This window comes from Dipodomys ordii, unplaced genomic scaffold (genome assembly GCF_000151885.1).
Source record: "Dipodomys ordii isolate 6190 unplaced genomic scaffold, Dord_2.0 Scaffold106, whole genome shotgun sequence".
Classification (NCBI taxonomy): Eukaryota; Metazoa; Chordata; class Mammalia; order Rodentia; family Heteromyidae; genus Dipodomys; species Dipodomys ordii.
Window position 1 is genome coordinate 2,784,426 of NW_012267322.1, and position 26,647 is coordinate 2,811,072.

General features: G+C 48.3%; 1 protein-coding gene across 3 annotated transcripts in view; it reads left to right on the top strand.

Moving 5' to 3' along the window:
- Window positions 1–3,827: 3,827 nt before the first annotated feature.
- Window positions 3,828–26,647, top strand: part of Nod2 (nucleotide-binding oligomerization domain containing 2) — a 34,875-nt gene continuing 12,055 nt past the window's right edge. For 2 of the 3 annotated variants that reach the window (XM_013027997.1, XM_013027999.1), the window contains exons 1-6: window positions 3,828–3,864; window positions 9,515–9,981; window positions 17,225–17,330; window positions 19,192–21,004; window positions 25,988–26,071; window positions 26,309–26,392. In XM_013027997.1, coding sequence (XP_012883451.1) covers window positions 9,523–9,981; window positions 17,225–17,330; window positions 19,192–21,004; window positions 25,988–26,071; window positions 26,309–26,392 — 2,546 coding nt within the window. In that variant the 5' untranslated portion in view covers window positions 3,828–3,864; window positions 9,515–9,522. Of the gene's footprint in view, window positions 3,865–7,372; window positions 7,422–9,514; window positions 9,982–17,224; window positions 17,331–19,191; window positions 21,005–25,987; window positions 26,072–26,308; window positions 26,393–26,647 lie in introns of those variants that run through there. The other variant, XM_013027998.1, reaches the window with a different exon arrangement.

Below are 26,647 nucleotides of genomic sequence, written 5' to 3' on the forward strand. Positions count from 1 at the left end.
TGCAATCAAGATTAACCCTCAAGGTGCAACAAGTTCAAAATGTAGACCACCGACTCAAAAACCAAATCTTGATTATAAGGGGATTTATTAGTAATAAAAGGAAATATAACAATAGCCAATTATAACTGGCCAGGATTACTCCTAGGTATTGGGAACCCGGAAGCAGCCCTGAATAGCAACAAGTAGGGGTTCTTATACTCCCAAATGCAGGGGGAGGGTTGTCATGTAAATGGAATCTTTCCAACTCTCCTATGTTTTGCAAGCCAAGCAACACGCAGAAGCAGAATATAGAAGCTAAATATCTGGTTGTCAGCAAGAAGTGTAGGCACCAGGCCCACCACTCAGAATAGAACTGGTTGCCCACAAACTACCTCCTGTCCTAAGTTCTTCTTTTTGGAGGTTTCTGTAAGTTTGTCTAGCAGTTTCTTGCCATGGTTTCCTGACATCATCATGACCCCTGCCCTGGCTTTTTAGCACTATTATGGCTCCTCTTATGCTGCTGAGTGCCTCATTTTATTTACCTGAGTTCAAAGGTGGTATGTTGATTGTTTGATTTTGTTTTTTAGTCCAGAACTAGGGCTTGAACTCAGGGCTTGGGCACTATTCCTGAGCTTTTTTTGCTCAAGGCCAGTACCCTACCACTTGAGCCACAGCTTCATTTCTGGTTTTTTTTGGTGGTTAAGAGTTTCATGGGCTTTTCTTCCCCAACGTGGCTCTGAACTGTAATCCTCAAATCTCAGCCTTCTTAGTAGCTAGGATTAGAGGCATGGCCATTAGAGCTGTCTTTTGAAGCACAAACATTTACAGCTTGGAAAAAGCCCGGCTGATCTGTACCCTCCCACTTGGGTTGTTTTGTTTTAGGTGTCAGATGTAAGTAATCCTTGCTCCTTCTGTGGCCTCAAGGATTTATATCTATTTGCTTCTAACAATTTTGTGTTTTAGCACTTGCATTTAAGTCTTGGATCCATTTTGGATGAATTTTTGTGTATGGCGTGAGGTAGGAATCCAGACTCATCCAGTTTCCCTACCACCTGAATTGTTTTCTTGAATTTGTTATAAAAACAATCTACTTCTAAAATTCACCTTTATCTTATGGACATCTATCTGTGCTAATAAACATACATTCTAGCCTTTTTAAAAAGTAAATTTTGAAAAGGAGCTCAGGGGCAGTGCCCAGACCCCAAGTTCAAGCCCCACAACTGACTAAAAAAAAAAAGTAAATTTTGAAGCCGGGTGTTGGTGGTTCACAACTGTAATCCTAGGTACTCAGGAGGTTGAAATATAAGGATTATGGTTCAAAGCCAGCTTGAGCAGGAAAGTCTGTGAGACTCTTATCCCCAATAAACTACTCAGAAAAAACCAGAAGTGGACTGTGGTTCAAGTTGTAGAACACTAGCCTTGAGCACAGGGAGGTTCAGGGATAGAGCCAGGGGCCCTGAGTTCAAGCCCCACGACTAGAAAAACACTTTTTAAAGTAAATTCTGACTGAAAATTAACAGACACACCAAAGCAAAATACACATGTTATAAGCGTTTAACTTGACCTGTTTTGCATTCATGCTAATACCATTCAGACCAAAGCCAGAATGTTACCAAGACCCCAGATGTCTCTTTGGTCCTTGCTCCCAGCCATTATTAAGCCCAAACTCCTTCCGTATGAGGGTTCCTATACAACATTTGAACTTAGCTCTGGCCCCTGGCTCATAGTTTGATTTTTAAAGGAGGACTCACTCCAGCTGCTGTTTTGAAGAAAGTTGGCCACTGGAATCATAGGCAATGACTAGAACCCAGGTCAGAGATGGAAGGGATTTGAATCAGGTGGTTGTGGTGGCTCTGGTAAGAAGTGGATGTATCCTGGACATATTTTGAAAATGAAGGTACATGATACCAGGGTTAGTTAGATATGGAGTGTGTGAGAAGATGCGTTTTCCAGTATCCAATGCTGCATCAGCTTTTCTAAGTAACATCTTGTGTCCTTTTAACACAGCAAGGGTCTCACTCAGCTGGCTGGGCGCCACGGAAGTGGAGTGTTTACCTGGAAATGGAGTGTTTAGATCATAACCTTTGGGACCAGGGACTTAGGGAAAATCTTTGCCTTGTTCTCACTACATGGGCAGGTTAATTATGATTTCACCACCTCAGTTTCTTCATCTGTAAGTTAGGGATAAAAAATTGACAGTTTGGAAGTGGCACTGTGGCTCACAGTAGTAGAGCGCTAGCCTTTGGTAAAAGAGTGCAGTGACATTACCCAGGCCCTGAGTTCAAGCCCCATGACTGACCAAAAGACAACAACAACAACAAAAAACCCCAACAGACCAGAACCAAAAACAAACTTGCCAGTTCCCTGTAGGTGTGGGTGGGATGAGCTGAGGGGGCATAGTGAGGGCAGACACAGGGAGAATATACGTCAATGACAGTTATTTTCATTATTATTGTTGTTATCATTACTATTTTGTGCTGGTACTGGGGCTTGCATTCAAGGACTTGTGCTCTCACTTGGCTTTTTCCACTCAAGGCTTGTGCTCTACTACTTTCTGCTATCATCATCATCATCATCATCATCATTATTTATTGCCAGCACTGAGGCTTGAACTCAGGGCTTGGAGCACTGTCCCTGAGCTTTTTTTTTTTTTTTTTAACATAAAGCTGCTCTCTACCACTTGAGTCCCAGCTCCACTTCTGTCTTTGGGTGGTTAATTGGAGATAAGAGTCTTACAAACTTTCCTGCTTGGACTGGCTTTAAACCTCAGACTTCAGATTTCAGCTTCCTGAATATCTAGGATTACAGGCATGAGCCATTGGTGCTCTGCTCCATTATTATTATTATTTTTTTTAAGGAAGCTCAGATTGTGTTTTATTGACTTCTTAAATGGAAAGCAACCGTCACTTGCTTGGAAGAACAAGAAACCATAAAATAAAATATATTGAATGGAAACATATCTATGCTGTTCTATTCTGGTTAGGGGTTGTTGCAGAGCAAGGTAAAGAAACAAGTGTTCAGGCCCAGTTAATACTAAATGCAGACTTCTCTGCTCAGTGTAGGAAGGATTAACTTGGGAAAACAGGAACTTTAAATGTCCTGTCTACTCTGCCCAGAAATATCTTCTAAGGTTTCACGGGTCTGGGGCTTCAGATGACTAAGGATTTGCCAGTCCTTCAAAGAGGCCCTAGCTTTTTTTCTTTTTCTTTTTCTTTGTTTTTGGTCGGTCATGGGGCTTGAACTCTGGGCCTGGGCGCTGTCCCTGAGCTCTTCAGATCAAGGCGAGCACTCTACCGCATGAGCCACAGCGCCACTTCTGGTTTTCTGGTAGTTAATTAGAGATAAGAGTCTCAGACTTTCCTGCCCGGGGTGGCTTTGAACCGCGATCCTCAGATCTCAGCCTCCTGAGTAGCTAGGATTACAGGCGCGAGCCACCGGCGCCCGACTGGCCCTAGCTTTTAATTTCAGGAGCATGGCTTTGTGTGTGTGTTTGTGTACACGCCCGTGTTAGGGCGGGACGGGGTTCGTTCCTGTTCACTTTCCCTCCTGATTGATCCAGGACAGTGGCTGGATACATAGACTGAAGCAGGAGGCAGTCTGACCTCTTCCCTGCACCTCTGTCTTAGTCCACTTCTCCAGGGAAGCTGGACGCGCCAGCCGGGCGGATGGGGGTGGGGACGGGCCGAGGCCGGCAGGGGGTGTGGCCACCGCTTGGTACACCAGACCGACAGGGGCACGCTAGAGCGGGGCAGGGCGGGGCCTCCCGATGAGGGCGGGGCCACCCGCAGGGGGCGTGGCCTCTCGTCGGGGGCGGGACCGGAACCCGGCAGCCAGTGAGAGTCCCGAGGGCCTGGGCCCGGGCCGGATCCGGGCGCGGGGCGGACGGTGAGTGTCGCTGATCCGGAGTGTCGCGGGAGCTCGGCCCCTGGGACCCCTGGCTCCCGAGCTGTCCTGGCCTACAGCGCCCGGGGAAGGGCTGGTCCCCAGGCTGGAGGGGTGGAGCGTGAGCAGACTTGGAGGTGTGCAGAGAGGCTGTGGCCAGGCCTGCAGGACGCCAGGCCCCCACCCCAGAGTGAGGAGACCCGGGGGGTCAGGGAGGGCCGTTCCCACCCCCGGGCTTTTCCCCGCTGCCAGCCTCAGTTTCCCCATCTCCACCCGTGGGAGGTGAGATCTGCCCTGTGAGTCTTCAGGCGTCTCCGTCCTCATCCGTTGCTCTTGAGTGTGCTAGGTTCGAGGTCTACCCCTGCCAGCACAGGCCCACACTGCCTGCCCGGAAGCCTGCTGCAGGGGGCTGGCCTCCTCCTTGGCTCGGTCCCCACACTCCATGTGCCCCCTGCGGCACAGACCTGAAGGTGTCACTTAGCAAGTGGCCTTCTGCCTCATGGGCGCCTCTGTGCCCTGAAGATTCTGCCTCTTGATGCTACAGCTGTCTCCCTGGATCGGTGTAGAGTAAATCCCACCCTTTCATTCTCTCAGGTCCTGGATGGAGCAATGGAGATAATTGAAAAATTAGACTTGTTCTCAGCCCTCATGGCGGGTGGAGTGGGGAGGTGTAGAATCCAGAAAGTAGCTCCTGGCAGTGACATGTGTAAATACATGACATCTGTGATGGAGGATAATAAAGCAGGGAAAGGGGCCAGGGTGCTAGGATTGGGGGCTGCCATTATACAGTATATTCAGGAAGGCCTCTCATAGACAGCACCTGAGCAGAATCTTAAGAAGATGAGGGCAAGTCATGTGATATGTTCACCAAGCATAGAGCCTATGCAAAGGCCTTGGGGCAGAAGCAGGATGGAGGCTGGGGTGGGATGACAGGCAAGCCTGGCTTGTCCTTGAACCAAAGATGAGGCCTGGATGGCTATAGCAGGATGGTGAAGAATGGATGGGAATTCGGAAGAGTGGATGCAGAAAGGAGAGCTTTGGGGAGGGGAGGGCCCCCCCATCTAGAGTTTGGTTTTTACTCTGAGTAATATGAGAGCCATCAGAAGGCTGTGAGAATGGAGTCCCCAGCTCTCCCATAGGAGGGCCAAGCAGGCTCATCAAGCTGAGGAGTTGAGAACAGACCCAAAAGGGAGAAGGCAGCAGAGAAGACCAGTGAGGAGCTGCTGCTGTCATTCTAGGGAGAGGTTGTGGCATAAAAGGGTAGAGAGAGTGCTATATCTGAACTTTTGGCTCTAGGGTGTCAATAGGGCTTGGGGAGAGCCATTGGCTCTGAGGTTTTTGCCCAGAGCACCTGGAGGTTAGGGCTGCCATCACCACCTGCATCAGTGTAAGGGAAGATCAGAGTTCTGCTCTGTGCTTGTTTGCTTTCAGCTGCCCCTAGGCACCCACAGCCCAGCTACATCCAGTAGACAATGGGGAGAAGTTTCAGTGGGGCTGGAGCTGGCAGTAAAGTTTGGGCATTGTCACTGTGGAGCTGGGGTTTCATGCTAGAACAAGTAGGCTCACTCCGGAAAGAATGAGTGATGGAGAGAGAAGAGGAGAAGAGAAGGGCTGGGAGGGGAGGGGAGAAGAGATGGGAAGGGAAAGGAGAGAGGAAAAGAGTATAGGGAAGAGGAGAGGAGGAGAAGGGAGAAGAGAGGTGAAGAGAGGAGAGGAGGGAGATCATTCAGGTCTGGGGGCTGCAGGGACAGAAAGAGCCTGGAGTGAGATGGGGAGGAATGGGAGAATGGGTGTTCTGGATGAGGGAGAAATGCTCAGAGAAGAGGGGAAAGGAGGGAGGATGAGGAAGAGGAGGAGGAGGAGAAGGAGGAGGGAGGAGGGAGAAGGGAGAGGAGGAAGGAGGAGTTACAACAAATGCCTTTGGTGGAGCCAGCCGGGGGGAGAGCTGAGGATTGAGCACTGGGAGGTTCTGGTGATCTTGAGCAGTCTGAGGTCCCAGTTGGCAGGAAAGTGGGGAGGCCTTGGGCTCCACACCCCTGGACACTGAGCTGACAGGGTGGGCCCAGAGAGGGCTTTGCTCTTTCCATGGGGGAACTGGTGCCTTGGGACTGGTCTCACATGCAGCAGCTTAGAGCCTGTGAGGGCAGGTAGAGCCATTGCTCTGAGAGACCTGGCCCAGGTTATGACCCAGGAAGCTCAGCAGCAGCAGCTTTCCTGGGCCCCTCTGCAGTCCACAGGAGCTGGGGCTGGGGCTGAGACCTCAGTGCTGAGCCCAGCCCCTGGCTAGATGCGACAGAGAAGCCAGCCTGGCCACCATCTTGGTCTCCAGAAGCAAGGAGGTGTCAGTGCATAGCTGTGGATTGAGAATGGTGAGAGGGTTTGTGGGTCACCCCTTAACTCTCTGTTTTAGCAAGAGGGTAGCCCTGTTTTTACTGGGGTTCCGCCTTGGGTAGAAAAATAGTGACTCCAAAGTCATAAAAATTGAAGTAGAGAAGAAAAGCTGATGTAAGTAGACCAATGGTGTGTGTGTGTGTGTCTGTGTGTGTGTGTGTGTGCGTGTGCCAGTCCTGGGACTTGAGTACTGTCCCTGAGTTTTTTTTCTCTTTCAAGTCTGGTGCTTTATCACTTGAATCATAGATCCACTTCTGGCTTTTTGTTGGTTCATTGGAGAAAAGCATTTCATGGACTTCCCTGCTCAGGCTGGCTTTGAACTTTGATCCTCAGGTCTCAGCTTTCTGAATGGCTAGGATTGCAGACATGTGACACCAGTACTCTGCTTAGACTAATGTATTTAATCTGAAGATGGAAAGAATGACCTAGTAAGGTCATTCAAGAGCCACCTTTTAGGGACAAATTTTTACTAATAGAAGGGAGCAGAACATTGATCACTTTTTATTCCCCCCCCTCCTAATTTTAAGTGAAGCAGGATAATTGTGAAGACAGCACCAAGGCCAGATCTTACTTTTCATGAGAGAGAGAGTGATGCTGGCCCTGCTTTGAGATGGGAGCTGGCCAACTTGGTCCATGGGAATAGACACTCTTGTTCCGAGGCTTCTAGAAGACTTGCACAGATGGGGCTTTCCAGCTGCTGGGTGGGAGGACAGAGCACCAGGCCTCATGGCTTGGGCCTGTCCCTTCCTGTGCCTGCTGAATCCTCATGTCACCAGCTGGGGTGTGTGTGTGGCTGGAGCATTGGCCATAGCCTGGGTGTGTATGGGAAAGGCCCCTGTTTGTGTCTCTTTGTGGATGAGCACATCTGAATGTAAGGGCAATTATGTCGCCAGGGTCTGCATCTGAAAGACCTAGAATTGCCAAGAGTTACTGCATTCTGTCTGGCTGACCAGCTGGCAAGGTCTGGCTTCCGGGGCTCATTCTTTTGGGAGTTCCCTAAGGTGGGGCTGTGACAGATTCAGAACAGCTAGTCTAGCACCACTGGGCTTTGCTGTCTCTACTTCAGACTCACCCATAGAAGTCTGGTAGCACTCCAGCCCTCTAGGGTTGGTGGGCCAGGCTGTGGCAGGAGAAGAAAACAGCAGATGTCTCTGCCTGGGATTCTGTAGGTAAGGGGAACTGCACTTCACCTCTGTATCACTCCTGCCTTCTTCAAAGAATTTCCTGGTTGTATACATGCATGCTCACCAGGCCTGGGGCCCAGGCTTCCTCTTTCTGGGCATTTTCAGAGGGTAGGTGATTATTTTCTTCAGGACTTGGGGGTTTGGGTTCCCCTTGTTCTCCCCACCACCCCACCAGGAAACATTCTTTTAGCACCCAGCCTCCAGTGCCCCCTGCACCAGGGCCAGGTGCACAGTTCACCTTGCTGTCTCTGGCCAGCCCATGCTTGGTAGCATTCTGATTTATAGATTTCTCCTTTTGCTTCCTTGGACTGTCCCAGGATGGTCACAGGATGTCCCAGCCCCTGATCTCCCTTTGTAGGTTGGGATTCAGGAACATTCCACGGCGTATGAATGTGGCCTGTGCAGACAAAGCTTAGGATGAGGACTCTGGTTGCTCCGAGAGAGACAAAGACAGCCCACTGGAAAGACGCAAGCCCCAGGCCACTTCGCATCTGCTCTGGGCATCTGGGAATGTCCCCGACGTATTAGAGGAAGCCCGTGGTCATCTTCTGCCTCGGTTGCCAGTACTTTTCATGTTAGTTTTCTCAGGGCACAGGACCAGCCCTGGTCCCCAGACCCTGTGACAATCACAAACAGACCTGCTGAGATTTTCTCTGTACTTGGGGACCCTCCCAGAATCTGAAGCTCTGGGGGGTGAGGGGTCACCTTCCCTCCAAGTCCCAGCATCTAGAGACTGGGATATAGCCCAGAACCTGCCACTGATGACAGTGGCAGGGTGTAGACATTGTGGTGGGGGCTGTGTAGGAGGAAGTGAGGGCCTCATGGCAGGTCTGTGTGTGTGTGTGTGTGTGTGTGTGTGATGCTGATCTGTTGCCAGTAAGCTGATGCCATGATCTGCCATTTCCTTTGGGTGGGGTCTTTACTGCAGGAAAGATTCTGCACGATAGAGCTTCCCTATTGGGCATACGCATGAGGGGTGGGGCTTGAATCTCCATGAAGAGCCCAGGGATATGGCACTTGAGGGCATCCTGGGGTCACACTGCTTGCATTCAGATTCCAGCTCTGCCTCCCCAGGGTGTGGCAAGCTATACAAGTCTCTTGCCTGTGGGTCCCAAGTTTCTTCCTCTGTACAATGGGGCTGGTCACAGCACCCACTTCGTAGAGGCTGGGAGGTAAGTGATTTCATACAGGAAAGTCCCTGGGACCATGCTCGGTACCTCACTGGGGTTTCATGGCTATTAGTCATTACTGAAACTGTGTGGGACACAGCCAACAGCACTGCCTGCTCTGCTTTGGAGAATGAATGGCGATTCCTTGGCAGCTCTTGCTCCTCCTATTCGCCTGGCCTTTCTAAACAACAACTTCCTCCTCCTCTTCCTCCTCCTCCTCGTCCTCATCCTTCCCTCTTCTTTCTTCTCTTTGTAGCAGTACTGTGGCTTGAATTCAGGGCCTGAGTACTCTTGCTTGTTTTTTTCACCCAAGGGTGGCACTGACCACTTGAGCCACGCCTCCACTTCCGGCTTTTTGCTGGTTAATTGGAAATCAGAGTCTCAAAGAGCTGGGTTCTGGTGGCTCATGCCCTTAATCCTAGCTACTCAGGAAGCTGAGTTCTGAAGATCACAGTTTAAAGCCAGCCTGGGCAGGAAAGTCTTGAGATTATGCTCTCCATTTAACTACCACAAAGTCCGAAGTGGAGCTGTGTCTCAAATGCTGGAGCTCTAGCCTTGAGCCAAAAAGCTCAGCAGCAGTGCCTAGGCCCTGAGTTCAAGCCCCAGGACTGGTACATGCATAAAAAAGGCTCTCATGGGCTTTTCTGCTTAGGCTAGCTTTGAACCCTAATCATCAGATCTCAGTGTTCTGAGTAGCTAGCATTATTAGGTGTATGCTACCGGCACCTTGCTAAACTTGTTAAAGCAGAGACTCAAGGGTGTTGATATAGCATTTGGCCACTTCAGACCCTGGGGTAAAGATTTTGAGGCAGTTTCTGGCCTCAGGGGCTCGTTTGCATGTATGCACACTGGGCAGCTTGGGTTGTATAGGCTTGAGTAGACACATTGCTGATTGGATTTCTCTCCCAGGTTTTGACATGTGCTCACGGGAAGATTTCCAAGCACAGAGAAGCCAGCTGGTGGCGCTGTTGGTCTCAGGGTCCCTGGAGGGCTTCGAGTGCATCCTGGACTGGCTGCTGTCCTGGGAAGTGCTCTCCTGGGAGGATTACGAGAGTCTCCGCCTCCTGGGCCAGCCTCTGTCTCACTCAGCTAGGTGCCTGCTGGACACAGTCTGGAGCAAGGGTGCTTGGGGCTGTGAGAAGCTCATCGCGGCTATCCAAGAAGCACAGGCCAGCAGCCACAGCCCCGAGGTGCATGCCTGCTGGTCCCCCCATTCAAGGCAGCCAGCCCAAGACCTGCAGAGTCACCGGCCAGCTGTTGTCAGGAAACTCTACAGCCACGTGGAAGCCGTGCTGGACTTGGCACAGGAACGTGGCTTCCTCAGCCAGTACGAGTGTGATGAAATCAGGCTGCCAATCTTTACATCATCCCAGAGGGTAAGACCCTCCAGTTTGTTCAGCAGAATTTCCAGGAAATGGATACTTAGTCACCAAGACTATGGTTCTAGGGAAGTCAGTCCTATGGGGGTATCTTGACCTGAAGAGTTCCCCTTAAACCATTAGTCAGGGAAGTCAGAGTTACTTTGGGTTCCTGGTGTCTTAGACCTGTGTGACCATCCAGGGCTGGGGCTCTGCAGCCGGAGTGATGTACATGTGATGTCAGCCTTCTCTACAGAACTCCCTATCCTTACCCTCCCGTCCCAGTCTCCTCCTGCAAAACCCTGGCAGTAGTCATACAGGGCCTAGTGTTTGAGGTTTGAGGGAGAACCCAATGAGCTAATACCTAGGGGAACTCCCTAGAAACATCCCCCTGGGTGGCTCTTATTTCTGCTCTGAATGAGCAGTGTTCTCTATTTGTACATTTTATGGTACAAATAATATTGTGGTGTTTTGTTTGTTGGTACTTACTCTCACTCCCCTTGTTTGTTTAAGAATGGTGCTGTGCCACTTGAGCCATACCTCTGCTTCTGGCTTTTTGCTGGTTAATTGGAGAAAAGATTCTCTCTTATTTGTCTGCCTGGGCTGGCTTTGAACCACAACCCTCCAGATTTTAAGCCTCTTGAGTAGTTAGGATTATAGGCGTGAGCCACACAGGCACCTGGCTTATTGCTTTGTTTTAAATAAACAGCTCAACAGAGTATAGATAGCATTTCATTATATTAAATCTGTACTGAAAGATATAGCACACTGAATTCTAATGTAGTTGAAATGAATACCTAGGGGTTCCGATATAAAATTTTATTAGATGAGTCATTCAGAGTTGGAATAAGCCCACCCTTGATAATGCAGTGATTCTACAGAGACTACAGGGACAGAAAAGAGTCTGTTGGGTATTTTTGAAACTCCATTTTATTTTCCTTTACACAGTGCATCTTAGTCAGATGGAAACAGTCACTAACGTTCCACTCTGTAGACTAGGAAATGCAGAAGCAGGGACAGCATCAGGACGAGAGCAGGGAAGGGTGGGGCTGGTGTTTCCCCCACCACCTCGACTCTTTCACTCCTCATTCATTTGCTCATTCATTCAGTCATGCCCCCAAGGGGTGTTTAAAGTGCTCTACCTATGGTAGGTACTCAATAAATACTTGTTGATGTAATAAATGAGGGTTTATCAAGTGAATTCTGGTGATAGTGGAATAGTAGGTGGGCTGAGTTGGGGAATGGTCTAGTTTTTCTTTTTGTGTCTTAAAATATATACATATGGGTATAATTCATGTATATGTGTGAGTGTGTGTGTGTGTGAGCGAGAGAGAGAAAGAGAGAGAGAGAGAGAGAGAGAGAGAGAGAGAGGTTCAAGTCTAGGTAAACCTAAATTGAGATTCATAAACTAAACACCTCTGTCTTGTTCTTTCCAAGTAGTGCATATGAAATCCACAATTATATTCCCAGCACAAATTCCTTGGATCTGGTTCACTCCAAGGAGATGCAAAAAACATATTACTTATTGTACTTACCTTGGTGTGTCTCTGTGTATGTTTGTATGTGTGCTAGTACCGGTGCTTGAACTCAAGGTCTTAGCCTCTCACTTGGCTTTCTTGCTTATGACTAGACTTCTAGCAGTTGAGCCATACCTCCAGTCTGGAGTCTCTTGAATTTTTGTGATCTGTGGTAAGGATAGAATCAGCCCCTTCAAGAGCTTACAGTGTTGTGTCTTGTCTTAGCTTTGGCTGAGTGCTCTCAGTATGTTCTGACTGGATTGTCTGAAGTATTTGGAGAAGGTGGCTGAGATCCTTAGGGCCCCGAGGATATGGCATGAATACAAGATCTTTCTGGATTGGTGAGAAAAAGAAAATGGGACAATTCATGGGTGAAAGAAAAAAATCAGAATGGGTATCAGAAAATATTTAGAATCAAATCAAAATGGAAAATATTACTTGATCAAAATCTATAGGATGAAGTTAAAGCAGAACATAGAGGAAAATTTATAGCCTAAAGTGCTTAGATTAGGAAAGAGAAGCTGAATTTTAATGAGCTAAGAAAGAACTCAGCAAAAGCCAACTTTAAAGGCCGGGGCTGAACTGGGTGAGTGGAAGGAACAGTGGACTCAGGTTTGGAAGGTGACAAAGGGACGGAAATGTCTGAGATTTAAGCTTTGGTTGTAAAACTTTTACTCAGCTTCCTTCAGGCTCTGGAATTCTGTTATCTCTGATTTACTGGTCTTCTCTCAGTGGCTGCCTTTCTGATACAGTGTAAGGGACATTTGTGGCATTGTCCCCCCAGTCACCCTTTCAATTTCCTAGATAGAGGTGACTGTCACTGATTGCAGGCTGGGGACTGAAGCAAATACAGGTTAAAGACCCAAACCCATAGAAAGCTATAGCTACTGTCCACTGCAGGAGTACCTCTGGGTGCCAGGCACTGTACTCAACCCTTCCCTGTATTGTTTCATTGAAGCCACACTACATCCTTCCAACAATGTAGTATGGCCACACTGTTTGTGAACAGTGATTAGCATGCCCTTTTCACCCCTCTGGAAAGAGGCGAGCAAAGATTTGAATGCAGGCCTGCTTTTCTCCAAAGCATGTGAACTTCCCTCTGTTGTCAAATGCAAGAGCTTGCTCTGTTAACAGCTGTTAGGGAACGTAGGCTGGTAACACCAGCTGTGATACCAGCTGTCTGTGAAGCTCAGACAGCTGTTACCGCTGCTGCTAGAGCTGAGGTGTCAGACTATGCCCTGAGATGCCTTTGCCTGTTACAGTAGCTGCGTGTGTGTGTGTGTGTGTGTGTGTGTGTGTGTGTGTTTTCTAGTTGCTGTCCCTGAGCTTTTTCACTCAAAGTTTGAGCTACAACTCCACTTCTGGCTTTTTGGTGGTTAATTAGAGGTCAGAGTCTCAGGGACTTACCTGCCTGGACTGGTTTCCAATCTCTCTCTCCTTAGATATCAGCCTCCTGTGTAGCTAGGATTATTGGTTTGAGCTACTGCTGCCAAGCTTAACTTAAAAATGTGTGTGTGTGTGTGTGTGTGTGTGTGTGTGTGTGTACTGGGGCTTGAACTCAGGGCCTGGGCACTGTCCCTAAGCTGTTTTGCTCAAGGTTAACATTCTACCACTTGAGCCACTCCTCCAATTCTAGCTTTTTGCTGGTTAATTAGAGGTAAGAATCTCTTGGATTTGCCGTCCATAGTTGGATTTGTATTGCTGTCCTCAGATCTCAGCCTTCTGAGTAGCTGACAGGCATGAGCCACCAGTGCATGGCTTTAGATTGAACATTTTAAAGCTAGGAAATGTCTTAGGGCTATAGAGGATTCATTTCATTTGTGCAGTTCCCATTGCTTAGGTGCAGAAATCGAATGCTCATGCCTCTTCATGTTGCCACATTGACCTGTCTTGGGCTCATCTTCTTTGGTTTTCATAGCTTTTACGATCAGTTCCCAAACAAAGCATTGCTTTCTTTTGAAAAAAATAAAAAGGGCAGCAAGCCAAATGTACTTGTGTAAGAAAAGAGAAATATCCTTCCTTGGCTCACCGGTCAGGGAAGTTCAACAGGGCCTTGGGGATGTGGCCAACGATGTAGATAAATTTGGGGAAATTTAGAGGACCTGGCAGTGCTGGTGCAAGCCAGATGCTGGATGTCCAGAGGGAATGCTGTCAAAGGAAGTGGGCTGCTCTGTATGCTCTGCAGGAAGACAACTCAAAGCTATCCTAGCTCCCAGGGACAGATGAAGGGTAAGCTTTGTGTGGTGAAGTGCATGGGACAAATGAATGGTGTTAGTACAAGGTGAAACAAAGTCAAATATGAATAAGGATTAGGGCTAGGCTTACCTGGGCATTTTGGCACTAACTTGTCTCATTTTTCTCAGTCCAGACTCTTCCCCATCCTGGCTCTCTACTTGTAGCATCAGCCACCATCCAGATATTTGCCTTTGTAGTCTTCCTCTGTCCTGGCTCACTCCATTTCTTCTGATCATATTTCCACTACTTAGTTTTTACACTGAGTATGAGAATTGAAATTTCCTTCTTTTGCTCCTTCTCTCTGTCTTCCTCCCTCCCTTCCATACTCTCCCTCCTTCCTACCCTTCCTCCCTCTCTCTTCTTTCTTTCCTTCTTTCTTTCTTTTTCTTTCTTTCACCCTCTCTCCCTCCCCCTCCACACTTCCCTCCCCCTCTTCCTTCCTTCCTTCCTTCTTTCCTTCTTCCTTCCTTTTCCTTCCTTCTTTCCTTCTTGGTTCCATAAGCTCAGGGCCTAGATGCCATCTCCTTAGCATTTTCACTCAAGGCTGGTGCTCCACTTCTAGCTGTTTGCTCATTAATTGAAGATATGAATCTCATGAATTTTTCTGCCTGGGCTGGCTTTGAACCACGATTCTCAGATCAGCCTCAGTAGGATTCTGAGATCCTATTCAGCCTCCTGAGTTGCTAAGATTACAGGTGTGTACCACCAGTGCCCTGACCACAGTTGAAATTTCAGTTGAAATTTCAGAGCATGTTTAAAACTTGTGGAAAATTTTGAGTTGGGCACTATTTTCTTTCTGAATTTTGGTGTCATTCTTTGCTCAGCTGCTTCTCTACTACTTGAGCCATGACTACAAACTGGCTTTTTGCTGACTACAAACTGGCTTTTTGCTGGTTTTGTTTTGTTTTGTTTTGTTTTGTGGATGTAGTCTTGTAGACTTCTGCCTGGGCTGTCTTCCAATGGCAGCCCTCTGGATATTGGCTTCCTGAGTGGCTAGGATTATAGGCATGAGCTACTGGTACCCAGTGCAGTGACCCAATTTTGAATAGAATCATGAGAATTATTTCATCCAGAAGATAGATTTATGAAAAGACCTGAAGGAGAAGAGCTGTGGGCTTGTGAGGGGGCGGGCAGGGCAGGGCAGCTGCACAAAGGCGCAGAAGTAGGGAAGAACATGCTCAGTCTATGTAGGAACAGAAAGCTATGCTGAGTAGAGGGAGTGAGGGGAAGAGGAAGAGGAGTTGATGTCATAAATGTAATGGGGATTTTGTCAGTTTGGGGCCTTAAAGTTTACTACTGGGTTTGACCTTTGACTCTGAAGAATTGAGGACACACTGGGGCATTTATAACAGGGTGGTCTGACCTATTTGTGAAGGATTACGTTTGGGCTGTGGTGCTGCGAATAGACCATGGGGGCAGGGACCCCGCAGGGAGATGGGGAGGCAGCAGTTTTCCTGGTGCTGTGATGATGGCTGGAGGCAACGGAGCAGCAGAGCAGGTGGTTAGCCGTGGCAGAGCCCTGTCACTACATCAAGTACATGTGTACACTGGCCATACCATGTGTGGCTGTAGAGCCCTGGAGAGAACATCACATACACCAGCTGTTTCTTAACTCCCAAGAATGAATGTAACGTATCTTGCTCACTTTATATTGATTCCATATTGAATTGACAATATCTTTAGTTAAATAGAATATAGGATTAAGTCCATCGTGTGTGTGTGTGTGTGTGTGTGTGTGTGCGCGCGCGCGTGCGTGTGCGCGTGTGTGCGCGTGAGCACACTTGTGTGTATGTATGTGCAGTACTGGGGCTTGAACTTAGGGTTCTATAGTATGGCTTGGCTTTTTTTTGCTCAAGGCTGGTGCTCTTATCATTTGAATCACAGCTCTACTTTCAGATTTTTGCTGGTTGATTGGAGGGAAGAGCCTCACAGGTTGGTCTGCTCAAACTGTGATCTTCACATCTCAACCTCTTGAGAAGCTAGGATTGCAAGTGTGAGCCACCGGCTCATAGTTTGCAGTCTGTTTCAGATTGGACAGAGCAGTTCTGGTTGTACTTGGTATGTGAAGCCAGTGGGACTTGCTCTGTATTGCTTCAAGGATGACTCAAGAACTCTGGGCTGAGCTGCTGAAAAGATGGAGTGGCATTAGCTGGGATGAGGAAGGCTATAGTGTCAGCAGACTGGGGGTGGGGGTGGGGGAGGGGGAGACTTCTGAAACAAGTGTTTGAGTCCTGGAGTGAGGGGAGCAGTTCAGTTTTGAGATGAAGATGTGGTGTGAGCAGAGCAGAGACCTTGTTCAAGTATTCAGGCCCCTGAGTCTTGGGACATCTGCTTCTTTCCCATGTGATTTTCAGCTTCCAGAATCATTTCTACTGTCCTTGCAGGTTGCAGGTTTATATGCTCATTATTTCTCTCATTTTGTTCTCTCTCTCTCTCCCTCTTACTCCCTCTCTCTCTTTCTCTCCCTCCCTTCCTCCTCTCCTCTCCTCTCTCTCTCTCTCTCTCTCTCTCTCTCTCTCTCTGGTGTGTGTGTGTGTGTGTGTATACTGGGGTTTGAACTCAGGGCCTGGATACTGTCTTTTAGCCTTTTTGCTCAAGGCTGGCAATTGACCACTTGAGCCACAGTTCCATGTCTATCTTTTTGGTAGTTAATTGGAGATAAGAGTCTTGTAGACTTGCCTTCCAGGTCTGGCATTGAACCTTCATTAGCTCTCAGCCTCTAAACAGCTAGGATTATAAGTCACTAGCATCCAGCCTTCATCTTACTTTTTACTCACTCTTTGGTGGGTTTTGAGAGAGAATCAGGTTAGAAGTGTGCTCATTTCATTATCCAATACTATCAGCTGCTTTAAACTCAGGTGTTTGGTTGCTTGGTTTTCTGGCTTTTTATTGTGATGGAGAGAGATGTTAAGGTATTGCAGTACAGATTAAATGTCCTTTATACTAAATCCTTGGACCATAAGTGTTTCAGATTTTTTTCCTTCAAAGTTTAGAATATGTGCATATGTGTAATGAACAGCTTTTTTTTGGGGGGGGGTCCAGTCATGGGACCTGAACTCTGGGCCTGGGTGCTCTCCCTCAGCTCTTCAGCTCAAGGCTAGTGCTCTACCACTTGAGCCACAGCGCTTTTTTCTTTTTGCTTATGTGGTGCTGAGGAATCGAACCCAGGGCCTCATGCACGCAAGGCAAGCGCTCTACCACTGAGCAACCTTCCCAGCCCCTAATGAACATCTTATTACAAGTTTAAACAAAATTAATTTATGTTTCCTATACACCTTATGCAAACAGACTGAAGGTAATTTTATGCAAGATTTCAAATAATTCTGTATGTGAAACTTAAGTTTCACGGCTTTGAATTTTATGCTTTTGGACTCATGGTTTTGGATTTTGGAGCCTTTTGGATTTTGGCTTTTTAGGTTTAGGGAGGCTCTGCCTGTACTTGTGGGGAGCGCTCCCATACCACTCCACCAGCCTTTCTGAATTAACTGTGGCCTTTGCTTTTCCCATAGGCAAGAAGGCTACTAGATCTTGCTGCAGTGAAGGCAAATGGATTGGCTGCTTTCCTTCTGGAACATGTTCAGGAGTTGCCAATCCCACGGTCCCTGCCTTTTGAGGGTATGTAGGTGTTCCTCTCTGTTAATACAGAAGGAAAGGAAGTCCACACAGATTTGTAGTTAAAGAGCAAAGCACACACCAGCACAGAGTTCCATAGATGACTGCATAAACCTCCCTGAGACTCCATGTCCTCCTTATAAGGTTAACACAGCCACCTGGCTCATTAGGCTGCTGTGTGGACCATGAGGACGGAAGCATTCATGTCAGCTCTCCCTACCTGCATGGCTGCTGATCCCTGAATCCTCCACAGGAAGAACATTCACCGCCTGTGCTCCTTACTATTAGGTTCTCATCAACTGTATCTTAAAGATACAGATATACTGAGGAGTCAGGGTTGGAATCTCTTGATCTCTGAAGTTAAGCAACTCATGATCAGAAACTCAAGAACCAAGTGGACTGTGTGTCCCTGGTCACAGCCCATCTGAAGAGCTGATGAGGCTTGGTTAGCAGAACTGGGGCACACCAGGCATTCTATCCTGCTGGGTGCTTTACCACATTCTCTGCCCTGAGAAGTAGGGGTTGTTTCCACCTTATGGACATGGAAACTGGGCAGACAGTTTGAATGATGAAGTATGGGAAGATAGGTCTGACATCCCCCACCTATACTGTTTGTCTCTTGGAAGAAGAAATTGGCACTTGATAAAACTAGATGCACTTTTTTGAGTCTTGTTCCCACACCACTGAAGGGGACGTTCATAGGTGCTGGAGCCCCTTAACTATGGGCCTGATGTGTTGATGGACTTACCCTGGGTCCTGCCCTCTGGGCATCAAGCAAGCCTGGATGGCTGGAGCCCTGGGGAGTGGCGCTCAATGTGGGCCATCTTATCCAAGAACAGGATATAGGTATTGCTGCACAGTGCCCGACACAGACCTTGGTGAACATTTGCTGATGATATCATTAAGCATAGATATCGACAGAGGCATTGTAACACAATGCCATGGGCCAAGCCAAAATATACTTCTAACGGTGACAACATACGTTTTTCTTTAAAATGAATTTTTTTTAAGGATATTACTATTGGTAATGGCTGTAGACTTGTACTAGAAGTCAGGGTTTGAAAAGGAAAATCCGTGTCTTCGGATGATGGATATCCAGCAGGGGGAGGGGGAGCAATATCACCAGCTCTGGGAGCAAGAGAGGTGCCCCACCCTGGCTGTGGTGACACATGCCTGGAGCCCTAGCTGCTTGGGGATTGCTTGGCTAAGGAGGTCAATTTGACAACATAACAGGACTCTGTCCCATAAAAGAAAGAAAACACATGGCTGCAGAATACCTGTTTTGCATGGCTCTGCCAGTGCTACAGGGAGTGGAGAGCTCTCTGTGTGGGAAGTCCCTGGTGGCCTCCGAGTTGAAAACAAATGGACTCAACCACCATGCTGAAGTCCCAGTCTGGGACTCTGGGCCAACACTTCCCTGTTTTCTTGGAAGGAGAACTGAAACATGCATGAACTGGTTTCCATACACTAGTACTGGGGCTCTAACTCATGGCCTGGACTGTCCCTTAGCTTTTTCACTCAAGGCTGGTTAATTGGAGATAGAATCTTACTGACTTTCCTGTCCGGGCTGGCTTTGAACTGCAGTCCTCAGATCTCAGCCTCCTGAGTAGCTAGAATTATAGGCATGAGTCACTGGCACATGGCTTTGACTACTTCTTTTCCTCAAGCAATGGGAAGGAAATCAAGGCTTCGGAAGATTCTGTGTGTGTTCTCAAAGCCAACAGCTATATCAGGGCCAGGGCCAGATGGCCACAGGCTCCTCTCTGCCCAGCAGTAGCATGCCATTCCCTCAGGTAGCCCACCCCGATTGACCAGGTTCCATCTTGTCCTTTGTCTCCATTCATTCAGCTCTTCTGTCTTGCAGCTGCTGAGTGTCAGAAATACATATCCAAGCTGAGGACTACCGTGTCTGCTCAGTCTCGCTTTCTCAGTACTTATGATGGGGCAGAGAATCTTTGCCTGGAGGATGTGTACACAGAGAATATCCTGGAGATCAGAACAGAGGTGGGCATGACTGGACCATCACAGAAGAGCCCTGCCACCTTAGGCCTGGAGGAGCTCTTCAGCACCCATAGCTACCTTAATAAAGATGCAGACACGGTGCTTGTGGTGGGTGAGGCAGGCAGTGGCAAGAGCACTCTCCTGCAGCGGCTGCATCTGCTCTGGGCTACAGGGCAAGACTTCCAGGAATTTCTCTTTGTCTTCCCATTCAGCTGCCGGCAGCTGCAGTGCGTGGCCAAGCCACTATCCTTAAGAACACTACTCTTTGAACACTGCTGTTGGCCTGATGCTGGCCAACAGGATATCTTCCAGTTTCTGCTTGACCAACCTCACCGTGTCCTGTTGACCTTTGATGGTTTTGATGAGTTCAAGTTCAGATTCACAGACCAAGAGCGTCACTGCTCTCCACATGATCCCGCATCAGTTCAGATTCTGCTTTTCAACCTTCTGCAGGGCAATCTGCTGAAGAATGCCCGCAAGGTCCTAACCAGCCGTCCAGATGCAGTGTCAGCCCTGCTCAGGAAGTTTGTGCGCACCGAGTACCAAATTAGGGGCTTCTCAGAAGAAGCCATCAGGCTGTACCTAAGGAAACATCACCGTGAGCCTGGCGTGGCAGACCACCTCATCCAGCTGCTACAGTCTACCTCAGCCCTGCATGGCCTGTGCCACCTCCCTGTCTTCTCCTGGATGGTGTCCAAGTGCCACCAGGAACTGCTGTTGCATAAAGGGGGGTCCCCGAGGACCACCACCGACATGTACCTTTTGATCCTGCAACATTTCCTGCTGCATGCCTCCCTGCCAGACTCCGCCTCCCATGGCCTGGGCCCAGGCCTCCTCCAGGGCCGGCTCCCCACCATGACGCACCTGGGCCGCCTGGCTCTCTGGGGTCTAGCCACGTGCCGCTATGTGTTCTCAGCCCAGCAGCTCCAGGCAGCACAGGTAGATTCTGAAGACATTTCCCTTGGCTTCCTGGTGCGTGCCCAAAGTGTGCCAGGGAGTGCAGCACCCCTGGAATTCCTGCACATTACTTTCCAGTGTTTCTTTGCAGCCTTCTACTTGGTGCTTAGTGCTGACACACCAGCAGCTTCATTTAAACATCTCTTCAGTTGCCACCAGACAGGCAGCTTACCACCGGCTAGGGTGCGGCTCAGGCTGTGTGTCCAGAGCTCCAGGAACAAGGAAGACGGCGAGTTGGCTCTGCTGAAGAAGGCCGAGCCTCACAACCTGCACATCACAGCAGCCTTCCTTGCAGGCCTGTTGTCCCAGGAGCACCGGGCCCTATTGGCCCAGTGTCAGGCATCTGAGAAGGCCCTGCTCCGGTGCCATGCCTGTGCCCGCCAGTGTCTGGCTCGAAGCCTCCGCAAGCATTTCCATTCCATCCCGCCAGCAGTGCCTGGTGAGGCCAAGAGCATGCATGCCATGCCTGGGTTTGTCTGGCTCATCAGGAGCCTATATGAGATGCAGGAGGAGCGGCTGGCACGGGAGGCTGTGCGTGGGCTGGACATCGGGCATCTCAAGTTGACATTTTGCAGTGTGGGTCCAGCTGAGTGCGCTGCCCTGGCCTTTGTGCTACGGCACCTCCGGCGGCCCATAGCCCTGCAGCTGGACCATAATGCTGTGGGAGACATTGGTGTGGAACAGCTGCTGCCCTGTCTCAGTGTCTGCAAAGCTCTCTAGTGAGTGTTCTGGGTATTGTTGCCCAGGCTTATGGGAAAGGCCACGATCAAAGCCAGTTGAGATCAGAAGTCTGGAAACTCCAGCTCTGCCAACCACTGCCCTCCTATTCTTAGTTTCCATATAAGATAGTGATAGCCAGTGTAGCGTTCTTTGAATGTCCTGTGTGCTAGACTCTGTACTATACTTTCCAGAATGAACATATCTCTGGGCTGTCAGCAGAGATGTTATTAGTCCTATCATCCTTGAGTTGAGGCTCAGAGAAATGAAATAACTTGTCCTGAGTCACACAGGAAATGGCAAATGTGGGTCGTTTATTTTTAAATTTACTTTTAGTTTTTGCAAGTCCTGGGGATTGAACCCAGGTCCTGGACACCTTTCCAAAGCTTCTTTTGAGCAAGGCTAGCACTCTACCAGTTGAGCCACTTTCAGCTTTTTCTGAGCAATTGATTGGAGATAAGAGTCTCATGGACTTTTCTGCCCAGGCTGGCTTTAAACTCTGAAACTCATATCTCAGCCTCCTGAGTAGCTACGATTACAGGCGTGAGCCACCAGTGCCTGGCTCAAGTGTGGGTTTAAAAACTCTCTTTCTGATTCTAAAGGCCTGGTCCTGGCAGGGAACCTGTCTATGGATGCACTTCAACAGCTCTAGAAAAATCTTGAGGTCTCAGAGATCTTGAGAGTCATCAGAGATGACTTATGCCCCATCAGTCTTTAAAATCCCAACCAGAGCTGGTGCCAATTGCTCATGCCTGTAATCCCAGCTACTCAGGAGGCTGAGATCTAAGGATCATGGATCAAAGTCAGCCCAGGCAGAAAAGTCCCCATGAGACTTATATCTCCAGTTGACCACTCAAGAACTGAAGCTGAAGCTGTGGCTCAAGTGGTAGAGTGCTAGTTTTGAGCAAACATGTTTAGGGACAGCACACAGCTCCTGAGTTCAAGCCTCATGACCAACTCCCTCCTCCCCTAGAACTTAAGAGATAGAAAGTATTTGGGGAATCTCTCCCTTTTACCATTACCCATGCTTTCTGCCCCTAGGATGGAAATGTGCGGGTTTGCTCTTTGAATTACCTGGGTCTTTGAACATGTGGGCATTTTCCCACACCTTGAAGCAAGTGAGGACAGAGGATGTTTGTTGACCAGCATCAGCCCCCCAACTTCCTTTCCACACTTTGGGAGGGGATGTCCTGCTGCCTATCTAGACCTGTTAGAAAGGGGAAGTTATAGATGACAGTTAAAAATCTATTCATAGCTGCCAGATGCTGGGGGCTCACGCCTATAATCCTTGCTACTCAGGAAGCTGAGATTTGAGAATCATGATTCAAAGTCAGCCCAGGCAAGAATGCCTGTGACACTCTAATCTCCACGTAACCACCAAAAAGCTGGAAATGGAGCTCTGGCTCAAATGGTTAAAGCACTAGCCTGAGTTCAAGCCCTAGGACTGTCAGGTGCATGTGCGCGCGCGCGTGCACGCACACGCACACACACACACACACACACACCCCTATTCACAGCCTCTTGAGGCTTTCCAGATAACCTTGATTGGCCTTGAGCAAAGGAAAGGCTTGAATGTATTAAATGGTAGATCTTCTCTGTGACCAAGCAGCATGAAACAGGCACATGGAGATCTACCTGAAATGGTGCAGTGGCCTTGGTAACACTAACATTGATGTCATAAGTTGATGACATAATATGGTGTTAAATATGCATAGTTCCTATATGCGGTTAGTATATAATAGAAATGTGAATGTCTTCACTGGGGTCTTAAAGGAAATAGATGACACTTAAACTGGGGAGAGTCCATGAAAGGGACTGACCGCCTACAGAGATGAGGCCACGAGTTAGGAAGGACACAGAGGAAGGGCCCTGGGCCCTGGCATTCCTGCCAGGTAGAAGTAGCCTGAGGAGTAGGGGGATGGGGAGCACCGACTAGCTGAGTGGAAGCCTGGAGAGCACTACCTTGGGCCTGAGATCGTGGCATCTAGAGGAAGAAAGCCTGGTTCTCTCTCCCTTCAGGCTCTGGGCACCTGACAGATCCTGAAGTTCACTGAACTAGGTGGGGAGGGAGCAGGCTGCTTGCTATTGTTTTGGAAGGGAAACAGGCAGCAGCTTCTTAGGATCAAAGTCCAGGAGAGAGAGCAAGCATGGAGAGAGGGGGAGTGTGGAGAGAGTGTGGGGAGGGGGGGAAGTATAGATCTGGACAGGCAAATGGAAAATGGAGGTCAGCTTACTGGTTCATTCTCTTGGGAAGTAAGTTTTTACTTTGCTTGGGTCTGTGTAGAAGCTATTTGGATGGAAATTGAATGTGTATTTTCTTTGCATTGGGCCCTTAGTCTGTGGGTGTCGGGGGTAGGGGTGAGGGTGTGGTGTGCACACACGTGTACATGCCAGTATGGGGCCTTGAACTTGGGGCTTTATGTTCTCACTAGGTTTTCTTGTTTGAGGCTGGCACATTACTACTGAAGCTACATGTCCGGTCCAGCTTTTTTTTTTAAAAAAAAAACAAAACTGGTTAATTGGAAATAAAGTGCTTTTGTGCCAGTGGACTTTCCTGCCCCAGCTAACTTTGAACAGCAATCCTCAGATCTCAGCTTTCTGTGTAGCTAAGATCAGACCAGTTCTCAAAGGAATCCTTGAGTCCCAAGAGGTCAGCCACCCCTGCATTCTTGCCTGGATCCCCTCTCCTCAATTATGAATGTTCTTGTCATTCCATGGTATGCAAAAGAGCTGCAGGAAGCTGGCTTTCTCTTCTATTCAGAGAGAGAGGGGAAGTCAGCCTGTTTCTAGCCTGGAACTTTGACTGCAATATACAACCATTCTGGGGACTTCTCTCAGGAATTCCTGTTCAGTAGATTTAGTGGGCCAGGCTGACAGTGTTGCTGTTGATTCTAGTTTAGGTGTTGATTCTAGTTCTCACTGTGAGAACAAGTATTCCAAAGGAATCGGCTTGGTTTTTCCATTCACATTTCTATGATTTGTATAGCATCCCATGAAGGTCCATGAGATAAAGACTTGATCGCCAGGGTGGCATCATTAGGAGTAGGACCTGTGGTAAGTCTTTAGGTTATTGGAAGCATGCCCTTGAAAGGAGGCCTCTTCCTTCTCATCTTGGCCTTAGGATGCAGGCTGTTTCTTCAGACACTTCCACTGTGATATGTGCCTTACCATACGTCCCAAAGCAATTGGATCTATGGACCATGGACTGGAATCTCCAAAATGAACCTTTCTTTTTACAAATTAATTGTCTTAGGTATTTTGTTACAAAAGCTGACTGACACAACAGTTTGTCCTTGACTGAGTTCTCCTGCTCTTTATTTTGTGCACAACCATGAGGTTGCTGTGGGCATTTTGTGTGTGTGTGTGTGTGTGTGTGTGTGTGTGTGTGATATAAATGAAACAGGCAGCACACAGACACATGCACAAACACATGTACACACACAAACACATACACATAAAGATTGAAAGAGGGAGGAGGGAGGAGGGTGGGCTCCTCCCCCACAGTGCCAGGCTACATTGCTCCCACTCCACGTTTCCATGCCAACCAAAATCCTCAACCTCTATAAAACTACAAATGCAAAGTGCCCCTATGCAGGTTTCTTTAGACCTGGCTCTCTGCCTTTAGGGTGATAGGTTTCAAAGTTTCCACTGTCACTTACAGTGAGAGAGAGCAAGAGACAGCAAGTCAGAGGACCAGACACATGGTGTGTGGGATTGAAACAAAGCTTAGTGAATGATTTCCCTAATTAACTTGGATATGCTCTACTCTCTTCTTCTGTCTTCTATTTCAGTTTTTAAAATACTGCTCAGGACTTTCAAAATTGGTTTTATGACCCATGAACAAGTCATACAACCTGCAATCTGCAAACCATGGATCATGAGGGCCCCCGAAAGGTGATACGGTGACTGCATGGTGCTCTGGTTAAGGCTGAGATTCGCAGCCATACTACCTGGGCTCAACCCTGTTGGTGCTGAGGCACTTCAGCCAAGTTACTTTACCTGTTTCAGTCTCAGTTTCTTCACATTATAGAAGCACCTCCTACATGGGCTATGGTGAGGATTACATAATATTACTGTTGAGAAGTATCTAGGGAAGTGCCTAGGTCAGGAATATAAAATGCACTATGCCTGTGAGTGTCCATGAATACTCTGACCATGTGCTAGATGCTCTGGGAGCACATATGCACAGCCCAGTGCAGGTGGCAATGCCATCATTCCTTCTTGTGGATAGAGGGACCAGCACATAGTAAATGGCCTGCCAATGGTCAGCTGATGGCTGACCACTTATAGCCTCCCAAGCGCCTGAAGATAAAGAGTCATGTGCATGCAGTTAAACAGATTCCTGAGTCTGGATTAGGTCTACAGGTATGGAATCACCAGTATTGGGATGGAGCCTGGCAAATATCTATCTATCTATCTATCTATCTATCTATATCTATATATGAAAAACTTTTAGTTGACCAGGTGAGATTTGGAAATGGTGCCCCCTGGAAGCTTGTTGGAAGGGGTTGCTCTGCAGGATGTAGCCTGCAGCAGTGAAAGCCAGTAGGGCCCAGCTAACCACAACTACATGTATGCTCCCAAAGTTTTGGTCACTCTCATCTAACTGGTCTACCATCTACTACTTGCTAGAAAATGGTGATGGCAGGTATCCCAGTGGTGGCCTACCTGGTTCCAGATGCATCTCCCCCATGGGCCATATCTTTGGATCCTTTGTGAGACTGTTGTGATGATCATTGCCTTTAGCACAGATGGGAACAGGGCCTGAAATGTGATCCAGTGTTCTTCAAAGTTCTAGGTCCCCCACTCTTCGGACTGTCCTCTACATGATCAGCTTCCTAGCCCAGAGATACTGACCGTCTCCTTCCTTTCTGGGGGTATCCTGACCTTGTGGTCATTTCCAGAAGCAGAGAGGCTAGCACTTTATTTTTAATCAAATTTCTGCTGTCTTGTTTATTTATTTATTTGGTTGTTTATGTTTTTAGTTTACGAGATAACAATATCTCAGACCGAGGCATCTGCCAGCTCATTGAACATGCTCTTCACTGTGAACAGCTACAGAAGTTAGCGTAAGTAGGCCTGAGCTGTGGACACTGGGTCCGGTGTCCTCAAGTCTAATTTTTTTTTTTGCTGTGTTGCTGGGCCAAATGAGTGGGTAATGAGCTGGGCTACAGTATTGCCTGGCTAGAGGGGGTAGGGTGGCTCCTGGGAGGACAGAATGGAAGAGAGAATCGACACTCATGGGTATCTGTCCTCCCTGGCCACATGCCTTGTCACCATATCCTCTCTCTTCTGAAATTTAACAGTTTGTTCAACAACAAGTTGACTGATGGCTGTGCGGGTTCCCTGGCCAGGCTCCTTGCATCCAAACAGAACTTCTTGGCATTGAGGTGAGCTCTGGGTTTCCCCAATCCTCACAGAGGAATCAGTGTCATCTGGTCTCCACTGAGGTCTGCCTTGCTTGGCTTGTGATCCCTGACTACATGAGCATCAAGATTTCTTGCCTGCTAGAACTTTAGCTCTAAGGCAAAAAAGGAGTTTCCAGGCCTTTCCTGTGGCTATGAGTGTCAGGCTGTCTGGGTTACTGATGAACACTGACTATGTCCTGCTGTGGGAGGCCTAGTAGTCATTTACCACCACAGCTG